The 15077-nt window shown below is 37.3% G+C and overlaps 1 protein-coding gene across 3 annotated transcripts in view; it reads right to left on the minus strand.

Moving 5' to 3' along the window:
• The window catches only part of Sec22a (SEC22 homolog A, vesicle trafficking protein), a 73100-nt gene extending 59671 nt beyond the window's left edge, over positions 1 to 13429 (minus strand). Inside the window, exons 1-2 of one of the 3 annotated variants that reach the window (XM_047565570.1) lie at positions 13316 to 13429; positions 5273 to 5471 (exon numbers count right to left, since the gene is read on the minus strand). In XM_047565570.1, coding sequence (XP_047421526.1) covers positions 5273 to 5454 — 182 coding nt within the window. In that variant the 5' untranslated portion in view covers positions 5455 to 5471; positions 13316 to 13429. Of the gene's footprint in view, positions 1 to 5272; positions 5472 to 13145; positions 13206 to 13315 lie in introns of those variants that run through there. The other 2 variants (XM_047565572.1, XM_047565571.1) reach the window with 2 other exon arrangements.
• Positions 13430 to 15077: the final 1648 nt, after the last annotated feature.

The raw sequence follows: 15077 nt of genomic DNA on the forward strand, positions 1-15077 counted from the left end.
TGCCTTTCTTATGGCCAAGAAATGTATCCAATCTCATAACATCTTTGGTTCCCTTTCCAGACACCTACATTGCTTCTTTACATCCTTCCAGGAGCAAGTGTGTACTGAACAAGTGTGGTTGGTAGAAGTCCAACCTCTAGACAGGGGGATTTACCCCTTCCAATCACTTTGTTAAGCAACTAATTCTATCAAATGTCCGAGTCATATCACAAATGATTCCTAAAAGTCCAACAAAACTAATAAATGGTTTTAGACATTAAACTTTTCTGATAACTAATTTTATATACAGATTGTCAAAGAAACATCGCCAATTAAACATTGACATTACCAGTATAATTCTGGCCTGTTACACCAAACTAATACTTAGCAAAAACAATGATCTTCCTCTCAACATATCACAGAACACCTGGCACAGGTCTAGCATTCTACTCTAAATCTTTGATGTCAAAGGCAAGCTCCTTTGTTTATCTGTTTATCCTTTGTGGCCACATTTGCCCACTGAACAGTTTTCCTGGGTGCACATTCTCCAGTAGGATGTGCCACCTCTAATCTACTATTAAAACTGCTCAGAAAATTATTTCTTCCACACTGAATTCCACTAAAATATTTATAAACTTTTAAATATTAAATAAAAAGGGTTGATATTTATGAAAGTGAGCATGTCTTACGGTTTTTATTAACACCAAAAATGTCCAACAGGAAATAAGTTGAAAACCAATGACTTTGTTATTTGTCAACGGGACAATGAGGAGATGAGAACCAGAAAGGGAACTCGGTAACACTGGATATCTGCCATGTTCAGCGTAAGCTAGAAGCTCTGTGTTTTCTCACTTTCCTTTTATATGCCCAACTTGCAATTACCCTCTAATGATGACCAGTCATATCAAGCATACACAAAAGTGCCCCATGAATAAAAAAGCCATTTAAACCTCATTAAATACAAAACAAGCATTAATATGCAATATGCCAGGCAACAGCAACTTCTAAAAGAATGCTAAAGGAAAAGGTGAGATAGTTTTAAGGAGACAAAGGTAATTACACCATCAGAGGCTTGGATAAAACACCAGTTGAGCAAATTTTGCCTTTGACCTCCTTCATTTCCTTTCCTATAGAATTAATATATCTCATAGTTCAACCTTTCCCACTACCCTACCACCACCCCACCCAGGAAAAAACCTAACCTTCAGACAATTGATCACAAATAACCCTGTATTACCAAAGTTTACTGCACCTAGATCTCTCTTCCCCACAGAAACTGTACTGAAAAAATAATTAGGTTCTTAGGGAAGTTCACAAGAGCCTGTTTAACACATGGTGCTGAAAAACTATGTGTTTTGTCATAATAAATAGTGAAAAAAAAAGTAATTAGACAAATTAGGAAAGCAGGATACACAGATTCTCTCCTTGCCCCAAGGGGCTTGGTAGCCATTGGAGGTCTGTATTCCCCTCCCACAACTCTCCCTGCCAAAGTTCTAGTCTCTAGCAAGGCAACAATGTCCTACCAACTTTAGGCTTAATATATATTCTTCTCCTCATTTATTTCTCAAAATAAATAAATACATAAATAAGAGAGGATATTTCACTTATTTCTATTGCCTGGTTAATTTCCTTCTTCGCAATAAGTGAAAATAATTAGGAATGCATGCTGTCAAGAAAGGGGTTAAAGGCAAAAGGCAGTAACTCCCTTTTTTTTTTTGATCGAATAATGTGAATTCTAAAGCCAAAAGACTTCAGTTCAGATGTACTATTTATTAGACTTAAACTTTAAAGGATAAATATTCCTGAGTCTCATCTGCCTTTTCTATAAAAATAGGGATAACACAATAATCATGACTAAATACCCAGCATCCCTTTGGGGAATTTCCTCTAGTCCCACCACTTAGTCTACATAGCTTTAGAAAATCTGCCCATCAAAGGGCTGAGTGTGACTTACTAAGAGTACTTGGTCCCTTTTAACCACAATGATTAGACCAAAATGGGCCATGACACAAGCAAAGCCAAATTGAAGTCCTGTTCTTGAAACATGGAGGGAGTAGTTTTTCAACTGGAGAAAAGTAAGCCTGGAACTAACTGTGCAGTGTTTTCCAGTCTGTGAATACCTATACGAAAAAGCAAGAGTCCGTGGAAATGAAAGATTGCTAATATGAACACTGATAAACTGTTGCCACCCCAATCTTTTACAATACAATTTTTTCTTTTGGCTCACTGCATTTTTACTTTTAGTGGCCTAACAAAGCAGATACAGTTTAATATTTAACAATGGAGAAATGGGCAAATAAACTATAGTAGAAAAATCACTGCACAGCTTTTATAAATTTTTAATTTAGAAAGCAAAATAACTATAAAACTGTATCAAGAACAACCTCAGCTACAAATAAAAACACTCATAACATAGAAAAAAACTGGAAGGAAATATGCTAAGATAGTAATGATGTTTGAGTTTGGGGAGTGACTTATTTTCTTTAATTTTCTTGTATGTATACAACCAGAATATTTAATTTGTATCACCTTGAGGAGGAGTCTTTTAAGCTTCTTTCTCCTTTGTCTAAATATGGATTCTATCAAAATTGAGGTGGGGAAAAAGCAAAAATACTAAACACAATACTTTTTTCCCCCTTAAGCTAATACGATTTGTGTGTCTGCCCCTAGCAATGAGAAAGAGCTCTATTTAATAGCCATTCACAGAATTGTTGCAAAGCTTAATGGTAAATGTAGATACTTAATAATTTGGTTATTGTTGAAGTTGTTACTCCTATAATCAAAAAGTATCATCAAAGGGTAAAAGGAGTAAATAACTTTTTTATTTTTATAGACTGCATTCTGGTTCATTGTACACAAATGGGGGACATCTTTTTGTTTCTATGGTTGTGGATGATGTAGAGTCATATCATTTGTGTAATCACACATGTACATAGGGTAATGATGTCTGTCTCATTTCACCATTTTCATATTCCCCCTCTCATTTCCCTCTATATAATCTAAAGTTTCTCCATTCTTCTCTCACCCCCGCACCCCCATTATATATCATCATCCACTTATCAGGGAAAACATTCGGCCTTTGGTTTTTTGGGATTGGCTTATTTCACTTAGCATGATATTCTCCAATTCTATCCATTTATCTGCAAATGCCATAATATTATTCTTCTTTATGGCTGAATAATATTCCATTCTATACATATACCACAGTAAAAAAAAAAAAAAAAGGTAAAAGGAAAGCCCTGCTAGAGAGACTAAACTAAAAAAGACAAGTAGGCTTAAAATAGTATTTCTGGTAGGAGGTAGCAGTTTGGGGACAAATACAAAGAAATTGAACCCTCAGGCAAGGAGAGAAACCTATGTGGTTCCCAACCATTATCAAACTTCAAGTGAACAGGCAATGAAAGAATTAAGAAATTATATTTCTTACACTAAATTTCACAATAGGGTATGACTGACCTCCCAAATGGTATTTGTCTTTTCATAAAGTCAATGTCTCAATGTTAAAAGATATCTCAAAATGTACACTATCATTTTCAAATCCCCCAAGTCAATCACAAAGTTTTAAGACCTCAGGTGACACAACTTAATTTTCATACATTTATCATTATTGCATTAGCCTTTGTTTTTTAAGCAATGACCTAAGTTTATTCACTAAATATTTTTTACAACTTCAGGAAAGTATCCCTCAACCTAAGAAACAGATGAGTTCCTTAAAATTTCATGTAGACAGAATTGTAAAATTGCCATGGAATGTGAAAAGAAATCACAAAAATGGATACCCCTACACTCTACCCTACCCTGACCAATCAATAAGATTTCTCCAAAGTTGAAACCTTTTGGAGAAAATGAAGACTTAATTCCATGGCACTCTGAACACTGTCAAACTCCTGAAATAACCATCCCTCATTTAGCAGCTACCATGACACTGAGCAAGACACTATGCTAGCAAAAGCCATGCTCCAGGGATTGTGTGCCACTAGCTGAAGTGAAGTGCCCAGCCCCTACAGACAGATGAAATAAATCATTTTCCCAACACACAAGAGAAGAATATTAAAGGAAAGTTCTTAACCGTAAATGTTACTAATTCCCCTATTTTTTCTCTCTTAAAATTCTGGTCTTTTCCTGTCATGACAAGCAGAATCTAATATGAGGTATCATCTGATTGAGCATATAAATATACATTTTGTTACTATGGTACCTCAATTTCTATAGAAATTTGAAAGCCATGATGCTAAAAGATAAGGGATTAAAGATAGTATAGGCCGTGGCAGATCAATTTCCTCAATGAGCTACAACCTAGTTACAGCAAATAGAGAATTTTAAAAATAAAATTTAACAAATGACAAAAAACAAACAAGTTCTATATGCAAACTGTGAAGGGAATGAGATCATAAGAGAAATGTTAACATTAGAAGGAGGAAGAAAGGGCTGGGGAGATAGCTCAGTTGGTAGAGTGCTTGCCTTGCAAGCACAAGGCCCTGGGTTCGATCCCCAGCACCAAAAAAAAAAAGAAAGGAGGAAGAAAGCAATTCAAAAGAAGAAGGCTATAAACTAGCCTTTAGAGGAATAAGAGGCAATTACTGTGGCCATCAGACAAGAGGAATAGCCTATGGCAGTTTCAGGCTGTGCCACAATGTTGCTACTACAGATTCCATGAGTACTGGCAAACTCCTGGTAGGTAGTTGCCCTGAGAATTTTAAAAGTTGGGTAACAAATAAATTGCCAGTTTTATATATTTCAGACTAAATTCATTGTCATATACTATGAAAATCTCAATAAACTAGAAACCAAGACTCATCAATGATAGAAAATATATAAAATCCAGAGTCTTATCAGCAACTAGTTCTTTGTCAGGAACTTGTTTTTCAATCCTTTTTGAAAGTGTGGCTATAAAAACAACATACATAGAGGTTTTTCTGTGCATGGTTGTAAAAGTCATGCAACCTATCTTTGGAAACCTTGGAACTGTATTCTTGGATTTGTTCAGATTAGACTTCTGCTGATTTATCCCACTCCTAAACTCATTCAAAAAACATCTTCATGCATCATGCCATTTGCTTATACTAGGGAAGATAAGAAAAATCATAAAAAGCTCACTAATATGGCTGCTGGAAGAATGATGATGTGACGCCGCGATGGCTACCATTTAGTATAACTTGAGAACAATATGATTGTTGCCCAGAACAAGTTTTTCTAAACTAATCAAACCCTAATTTCTATTTTGACCACTTAAACTTCATTAAAATGACAACCGCTAGGCAAGTGATTCTAATGAAACAAAGTGAAGTCTTACTTAATGTTATAATGTCCGGTTTTCAGTGTACATCTATCAGGAAGTTGAGCAAGTTTCCTTGAGAGCGCTTTAAAATACTTTCTGCACTCCTGCATTCCTGTGCTTTGTTCGTAATCAGTAGAAGCAGAAAGTGGCAGTCCATCTCTGACACGGATGACTGACGCAGACAAAATCACAGACATTTCAACCACCAGAAGACCTAAAACAAAATGAACAACCTGGGTTAGATAAAAATTAGAGTCATCTGACAAACATATGCAAAAGTATTGGACTCACTAGTAATCACAGAATGCTAATTAGCACTAGGGATATAGTCCAGCACTTGCCTAGCATGTGTGAGGCCCTGGGTTCAATCCCCAGCACTGAGAAAAGAAAAAGAAAAAGAAAAAGAAAGGAATAACAATTAAAATAATGATATATTACACTTTACTTAACAAATATGTTTTCTAAAAATTAATTATTCCTTCTGTCTGGCATTCTCATAAGTACAAGTTAAAGAAAAAACTGGCATAAATATCATTCTGAAAACAATTTGGCAATTTTTGACAAGAGTTTTAAACCATTTATACCTTTTGACCTCAATAAATTTAAATATATAACCTATCCTGAGGAAAATAATCAGAGAAACAAAGACATTCTTCCACTCAAATAACTGAAAACAACCTAAAATTTTACAAGGTAATGGTTAAGTAAATTATAGGATACACACATAACAAAATGTAGTACAGTAACTAAAAGTTACTGTTTGTGAAAAAAAGTTTGCTAATGTGGTAAAACACTGATATATTAAATAAAGAAAAAAAAAGCAGGATTAAAAACTGTATTTTTTTTCTTCACAAAGACAAAGGAAAAGGGAAGGGGAAATGAAGAGAGATACAGGAAAGATGCCAAAATCAGAATAATGCTCTCCAGGAAAGAGTATTATGGGGATTTGTTCTATAATTTTCTAAATACTGATAAAATTCTACAAGGGGCATATGTTACCTTTAGAATCAGAAAAATAATTTTTATTTAATATAAATCCTAAAGCTTTTTTCATGTTCTCAATCCTTTTTACCAAGAAGTAAATCATAAATCTCTTTTATTGGATTCAGGTCATGCTTTACAAAAACAGATAAAGCATTTCACAGGTCTGGGTCTGAAAGAAATTGGGTAAACAAATTTTGATGAAACACATTGTAGTTCTCAAACTTTAGCTTGTATAAGAACTTGGAAGCCTAGTTATATAGATTTCTAGGCCTACCCCCCAAAATTCTGATCATTGATTGTGGGGTGGGATTTGAGAATCTTCAATTTTAACTAATTCCCAAGGTGATTACTATTCTTCTTAAGGACCATAATTTGAAAATTGCTGAAATATACTTAACATACGCTTGGGAAGTATCATCACATGCCTCATTTAATCTATCAATCAAACTATCCTTTCCCAGACTGTCCTGCTTAAATTTCATTTTGGCAAAAGAAAAAGAAACTCCTAAATTTTAAAAGACAAAAGCCCAGTTGAAACCTGCTCATTCTTTTCTTAACCTTTATTTATTTGTTGGTATTTCTATGTTAGCTATATCTTCCTTGATTAGAGATGGAAGAAGAAAACTGCACCAAAATCTAAAGTCATTTCATGTCTAACATTATGAATGAAAAAAAAAATCACTGAATTAAAATATGTCTATCAGCTGAGATTAAGTGATAACTTCTTTGGCAGGCCATCCGAGTGCAGTGTCACTAAGTGCTTCTTTACCAGCAGTAGAGGCACGTGGTAAAAAGTCAAAAATGTGATTACAATTTCAGATATTTTTTCAGAGATATTGTATCTCATAGTCTAAATAAATCTTTACCTGTCCATTTCAGATAGGTCAATACTATCCCATTCCAAAAGTGAAAAAAACAGCAACACATCAAAATATGAACAGAAAACCAAGTGGTATAGTTTAGAAATCAGGAGTTACTAGTTTCATTGCTATAGGAAGTCCAAATTTGACTGCCCTGTCCACAGTGGTAACATCTGACAAGAAGAATTAACCCAATAAAGGTAATGCATTAAATTTACTACTTTCTTCTCTCTTTTCATGAGGAAAGAGGAATAATCTCTAGGTATTAATATTTCATTACCCTTTAATGTTTTTCTCCTACAATAATTTATGAGGAAAAAAAACAGCAACAAATAAAACCTAACTTTTTACTAAAATGAAATTCGAACTAAAGCCCTAGTGTTACATATCGAAATCAGCATTTTCCCCCAGTTGTCCAGTTTCTTCCTTCTCTTAAAAGTATCAAGAGAGCCAGGCCAGGCAAGGTGGCACATGCCTTTAATCGTAGCAACTTGGGAGACTGAGGCAAGAGAATGGCAAGTTTGAGGCCAGCCTCAGCAACTTAGAGAGGCGCTAAGCAACTTAGCAAGACCATTTACCCTGTATCAAAAGAAAAAGAAAAAAGACTGAGAATGTAACACGGTGGAAGAGTGCCCTGTGTTAAATCCCTAAAAGAGAGATGTGATCCCGGAAGATTTGAATGATCTATACAATGAATGCAGCTTTTAAAATATAACATTTATTAAACCATAATTGTAACATTTAGCCTAAGTATAAGAAAGGAGGAAAATACCTTATCTTTTATGCCTGACCTTTCTAAAGTCCTAACAGAAGTATTAGGAGATTTATTAACAGATTGCCAAATTTCAGTCTTCTAAATTACTCTTTTTTTTTTTTCTTAATGACTTGGAAGACCGAAAGATATGATTCATTCTTAAAACAGACTGAGAAAACTTGTTCTTATCAATTTGTAAATTCCATTCACTGAATAAGTACTCACTAAGTATCTACTGTATGCTAGGGATTAGGAATACATAATTCCTACTATCAAGAAACATGCCCACAAAAAGGTACACTCATACATTGCTGGTGGGATTGCAAATTGGTGCAGTCACTCTGGGAAGCAGTATGGAGATTCCTTAGAAAACATGGAATGGAACTACCATTTGACCCAGTTATCCCACTCCTTGGCCTATATCCAAAGGATTTAAAATCAGGATACCACAGTGACACAGCCACATCAATGTTTATAGCAGCTCAATTCACAATAGCTAAATTGTGGAACCAACCTAGACGCCCGTCAATAGATGAAAGGATAAAGAAATTGTGGTATATATATATGCAATGGAATATTAGTCTTAAAGAAGCATAAAATTATAGCATTTGCAGGTAAATGGATGAAGATGGAAAATATCATGCTAAGTGAGATAAGCTAATCCCATAAAACCAAAGGCCAAATGTTTTCTCTGATAAATGGAAGCTGATATACAACAGGGAGGTCAATGGGGGGTAAAAGAAGAATGGAGGAACTTTGGATTGTACAGAGGGGAATGTGGGGACGGGAGCGGGCAGGGGATGAGAAAGATGGTGGAATGAGGCAGACATCATTACCCTGTGTACATGTATGATTACATGAATGTTGTGACTCTACATCGCGTATAACCAGAGATATGAAAAGTTGTACTCCATTTGTATACAATGAATCAAAATGCATTCTGCTGTCATATATAACTAAATGAACAAATAATAAAAAAATAAAATAAACATCTCCAAAATAGAGAGGTTCAAGTGAAAAGTTCAAATATAACACAGACTTTACTGACCACCAGTTTATTAAATGGAAATTTTTACTTAATCTTGCATTTCAGATATTTCTAATACACACTTTGGGTAGGTAACTGAAAGCAGAACGTAGTAGTTCTATTCCCTGCCAAAATTCTTAAGGTTTTTAAAGGACCATTTTCATTTATCAGTGAGAGAAAATTTTTCCTGAGGAGAAAAATTAAATCTCTTCCTCCCAGAGTAATTTGATCTAGTATCCAAACAGCTGAATTTAAGGAAACTAAAGGAACTGGGATGATGCTGAATATGATGGCCCATGTCCATTACCCCAGCAAATGGGAAGGCTAAAGCAGGAGAATTTATAAGATCAAGGTTAGCCTCAGCAACTTAGGTCCTCTCTGAAAATAAAAAATAAAAGAGGCTAGGTTTATAGCTTAATGGTGAAGTGATCCTGGGTTCAACTCAGACTAGAAAAAAAGAAAGAGAAAAAGAAAAAGAAAGGAAGAAACTGGGATGTCCAAGGAACAATATCAGGCTTAACTAATTTGTACAGACTCCAGTTACCTTAGGATAAACAGCAGTATCTTCTCTATCAACTCAATAAACATACCACCCACTTCTTCCCTTTGAATTCTTACCGTGGTTTATTTTTAAACAAACAAAACCAAAACTCCAATTTTATTTGAACTATGCTAGTAGTAAAAGGAATCTGCTCATATCAAGGCCAAGCTAGGGTTAGAGTCCAGGGAGAGTCATGGTTAAGAAAACCAATGAAGATCCAGCAGAACTATGAAAAGCAAAAGGTTACAACAATTGCATGGGGAGATTTGAGAGCGGTAGTAGTTTTTATTTTATCAGGGCCATAGATAAATTGTTAAGCTACACTTAACGAAGAAAAATATTACATCTGCCTTTAGATACCAGAAAACACATATGCTATCTTGAGTAGTCAACTTTATTTCCCTTCCTTTCCCCAACAGCAACTATTGGAAGGAAAAGCCCAAATTAGACTATGTGTAGAAGTATAAAGGCTGGGGAAAATAAACTTCTACATGCCAAACAACTAAATGGTTTGCAACCATCCCAGGATTACAAAATGCCGACTCCTCTCCTTCAGCTTATGAGGTAATGATTAAAGACCCAAAGTATCAGGAAGGCATTGCTCAACAAGCATCAAAACCCAACATAGGAGTAGTTTGGAGTTTTGCTTTATTTTGCTTTCTGATACTAAGGCTCAAACCCAGGGCTACTGTTGAGTTACACCCCCAATCCTCACTGCCTCTTTAAAAATTAAGAAAAAAAAATTTATACAAGGATCACTCATAATTTTAGTTCATCATTTACCAAATTTTAGTCACCTAAGCAACACTTTCGGAATACTTTACCTTATCTGCATCCCACCTGTACTAATACTATATTTACCAAATATTAGTCTTTCAAGTGACTTTTAACAATACTGTGAAATCAGTTTTAAGACATCAGGTTTTTCTCCCTATTTAAATTGAAATAAAGAAGAAGTGTTTTTGTTTCATTTAAATATGCATGTGTGAAAATTTTTGGAGAATTATTTTTTGAATGTCCATCTGCTTATTCAATTATCTTATGTATGTGATGGTACCAAAGTCTGAGACACAGTAACATGGTACACATTAATTTATTCAGTACTAGCTGAATCAGGTGCAGTGGCACATGCCTATAATCCCAGCAGCTCAGGCAGCTGAGGCAGGAGGATCACAGGTTTGAAGCCAGCCTCAGCAACTTAGCAAGACTGTAAACAATCTACTGAGACCCTGTCTCAAAATTAAACAAACAAAAGAACTGGGGATGTGGCTCTGTGGTTAAGTGCCCTTGGGTTTAATTCCTAGTTGACTACTCAAGATAGCATATGAATTTTCTGGTATCTAACAGCAGATGTAATATTTTCTTTGTTAAGTGTGGCTTAACAATTTATCTATGGCTCTGATAAAATAAAAACTACTCCTGCTCTCAAAGCTCCCCATGAAACTGTTGTAACCTTTTGCTTTTCTTAGGTCTGCTGGTTCTTCACTGGTTTTCTTAACCAAAAAAAGTACTATCTGAAATCAGTGGAATTAAGAAGGTTTAATGTGGGGATTGACTACATAATTGTGATGCACAGGATGGGCAGACTGACTTAACTTAATTAGCTATATTAACCGTGATACACAGGGTGGGAGCAGATTGAATAAAAAGAGGGAAAGGGAAAAGTACTTAGGTATCAGGATTTATTTTGTGCTTTGCCTGTTCCCCTACCTCACAAGCAGTCTTTGATGCTATTACAAGTGCTTGCACTGTACAGTGTGTATAAGACCTTAGGCTCTACACAGATTATACCCACATCTGGTAACAAGGGATCCAATATATGAGCAAATGTGTCCACACCCAACATTTGTGTAGCTCCACACAGTTCACAGACACACAGGCATAACCTCCATTTTATAGATGACAAAACAGCAGCTCACTTTACCAAGTGCTAGCACGTGGCAGAAATGGTACTTAACCTAAGTTTCTTACATCTCTACATTACTGTGCTTTATCAGTCTCCACCAAACCAACAAGGGACCAAAAAAGAAAAGGAAAGAAAAGAAAAAACAAAGAACCTAACTGCTCATTTTATAATAATAATAAAATAACAGCTTATACCTTCTTTAAAAGGCAGTACAACACGGTAGTTAAAAAGTCAGGTTCTGGAGTCAAACTGCTCAGGTTCAAATTCAGGCTCCACCACACACCAGCCATGTAACCTTGGGCAATCTTCACCTTTAAGCTGATAGTCACCTCACCTGTAAGCTGATAGTCTACCTCATACAGCTTTCTTTTTTTATTTTTTTTTCAACATTTTTTTAAGTTGTCAATGGACCTTTATTTTATTCATTCATCTATATGCAGCGCTGAGAATTGTACCCAGTGCCTCACACATGCGAGGCAAGCGCTCTACCACTGAGCCACAACCCCAGCCCCACAGGGCTTTCTTAAAGGTATTAACAATATCTACCGCAAAGGATCACGTAAAGCACCTGACATTGCCTTGTAAAATACTAAAAGTACTATATTATGTATTTGCTATTCTTACTACTTACTTTTTACCTTCTATGAACTAGACACTTTGTACATGTTACCTCATTTAAGCCTTCCAATAACCTGTAAGGTGGGCATTATTAGTTCTATTTTACCTCTGAGGAAACTCAACCCAGAAAGGTTACGCATTTTTTTTTCCATCCCTATACTATTACGTAAGGGCTTAAGTTTATGACTAATTCTCACAACTCTGAGACATTACTCCTAAACATATCGAAACTTCTTACATGGAGAGGATAGTCATAGGTACTTCTAGGTTTCTTTCATACACCAGCATAAAATACTTAAATTTTAATCAGTCACACAACAAAAACAACAATGACAAAAACAAATGAACAAAAAAACCCCACTAAACTGATGTGATCATTCTCAGCATAGAAGACGTCCAGATGTCCCACCAACTTAGGGCATGGTGACAGGTGTCAGATTCAAATTCTAAACAATGTACAAGAAAGTGTAGATACTGTAGGTAGAGTTTAGGTACTGCCTATTGCTTACAATCTTGGTATATGGGCAAATACCACTAACATGGAATGTGATTCATAGTTTTAAGAAGCGGTTGTGCTACCTATCAGCTGTTATCCCGTCCAGTGTAGTAGCTGAGGATTTGGCTCTGGGCTGGGCTTTGCCGTATCTGAATAGGTACAGGAGGGGATGGTTCTGAAGCGCTTCTCTGCCCAGGTGGATGATCCAGGAGACTAAGCAGCAGGAGAAAGGTCTAAAGCTGTTTTCACTGACAGAGAGATTCAAACCAGCTCTAACTCGGCCTTCAATTTCAGACACCTCCACTCATGGAACCAACTGCTCAGGTCTGCCATATCGTTCTCAAAGTGCCATTAACAAGGCCTCAAGGGGTTTCCGGGAGCCAACATGGGCAAATCTTTGGGCTCAAAACTCATTCAATTTCCACAAAACGAAAAGTAAGCCACCGGTTCAAGTCCTAGCCTGCCTAATAGAAATAGGAAATGCCACCTCGAGCCCTCTCGGGCCACCTAACAGCCTATATGTGCTAGACATCTGAGGCCAAGGGAGTCCCTACCATCACCTGCTGACAGCACAGGGCGACTGTCTTTCCCCTTGAAGACTCTACCCTGGCTGTCCGGGGCAGGCCCGCCGAGGAGCAACCGCCGCCCGCGCGGCCCACAGACCCAAGGCGCAGAGAGGACAGGGTCCCTGCATGCCCACACCTCCAGAGCTCCGCCACCCTAGGGACACCCGGCTCGCACCGCGTGGCACGGATTCGGTTCCTGCCCGAGACAGGCCCGGGTGGAAGAAAGAAAACTGGGGGAGCCGACGGCCAGGGATCCGAGCAATCCTGTGTAGCTAGAGAAAAGGACTAGAAGGGGCCGGGCAGTACCTGTCGAGCCAGGACCCGCAGCTCCGAGTGACGCGCCACGCAGTGCATTGTGGGGCCGGGAGTGGCCTCTCCACAGGGCAATCCCGCGTCCAACGTGGCTGGCGCCGGCGGAGTTAAACCCCACCCCCGCTCCCTCGGCTCGCCCCGGCCAATCAGATTCCGTGGGAAGCACTCGCCGACCCGCCCGCTTCCGGGATCCGCCTTAGTCCCGCCCGCTCCCGGAGAGATTGGCAGCCTCTCGTGCACCGGCGCCGGGAGATTGCCTAAGCCTATGGGAGCAGAACTATGCTATCCCTCAGAAACAAAGCTAATCTTCCCCGCCGGCCTATATCTAGAGGCAGTTTGTTTCTCACGCGTGAACCTAAAACAAAAGCTTATACGAGGAACAAGAAGAAAATTACCTTCTGGATGAGCAAGAAAAGAACCTTTCCCCATTTACCACCTGACACAGGAAGGAAGCTAACCATGGCAAAGAAGTGCCAGATGCTGGCTCTATGGCCCCTTCCAGACCTCACGTGGCTATGCATTATTAAACAAGCATTCACTGAGAGTCTAAGAGGCGACAAACATCTTGTTAGACTTTGGTTACAGGAGAGAACATAGTATTAGATGGAATTTAAGATGTCGTAGGAATAAGAGACATTAAAACAAATTGTTACATCATATAAATTGTGATCAGTATTAGGAAGAAAAATTTTTTATTTGTTCTTTTAAAAAATGTATGACAGTAGAGTGTATTTTGACATACATGAAGTATAACTTCCCATTTTTGTGGTTATACATAATGTGGAGTTTCATTGGTCTTGTATTCATATATGAACATAAGAAAGTTATGTCTGATTCATTCTACTGTCTTTCCTAGTCCATCTTCCTCCGTTCTCTTTATTCTCCTTTGTCTAATCCAATGAACTTCTATTCTTCCTGACCCCTTATTGTGTGTTAGCATCCACTTATCAGAGAAAACATTTGACCTTTGGTCTTTGGGGGATTGGTTTATCTTACTTAGCATGATAGTCTTCAGTTCCATTCACTTATGCAAATGCCATAAATTCATTCATGAAGAAAAATTAAAGGTGTAATGAGAGATTAATTTTGGACTGTCTACGAAAAGCCCTCTGAATTAACTGCCTTTAATGCTCCAGAAATATTAAAGAACCTCATAGGTCAAGGAAACCATGCTAGTCAGGACTGAAAGAACTTGGAATGTTCTAGGAATAGAAAAAAAGTTGTGTGGTTGAGTGTGGCAAGGAGAAGTTTGGGCTGAGTCGAAGCAGGAGTTAGATCATGCTGGCTCTTATTGACCATACTATATATTTCAGACTGTAATTTGGAAGGTATCCTCAGGTGAACGGGAAGCTAATAAAGACTGTTAAGTAGGATCTAATTTACATTTTTAAAAGCACACTTGACTCTTTGTGGGAGACAGGGTGGAAGAGGGCAAAAAGGGTTACTGGAAGACCAGTTCGGAGGCAGTTGCATTGATCAAGGTCACAGATCATGGTGACTTAGAGTAGGATAATGGCAGTAGAAACAGAAAAATGTGGATAATTTCAAGATATCTATAAACTGGATGTGGAATCCAAGGAATGTAATGAATTGGTTTGCCAGGAAGGAACAAAAAAAGAGGAGTATTAAGGATGACTCCTTAAGTAATGGATTACGAAGCCATTTATTGATTCGGAGAACATAAAAGGAGGAGTAAATCATTTTGAATATGCTAAATTTGAGGTACTTATAAATGGAGAAGTCACACAGTTTTGGA

The sequence above is a fragment of the Sciurus carolinensis genome, chromosome 9 (genome assembly GCF_902686445.1).
Source record: "Sciurus carolinensis chromosome 9, mSciCar1.2, whole genome shotgun sequence".
Lineage (NCBI taxonomy): Eukaryota > Metazoa > Chordata > Mammalia > Rodentia > Sciuridae > Sciurus > Sciurus carolinensis.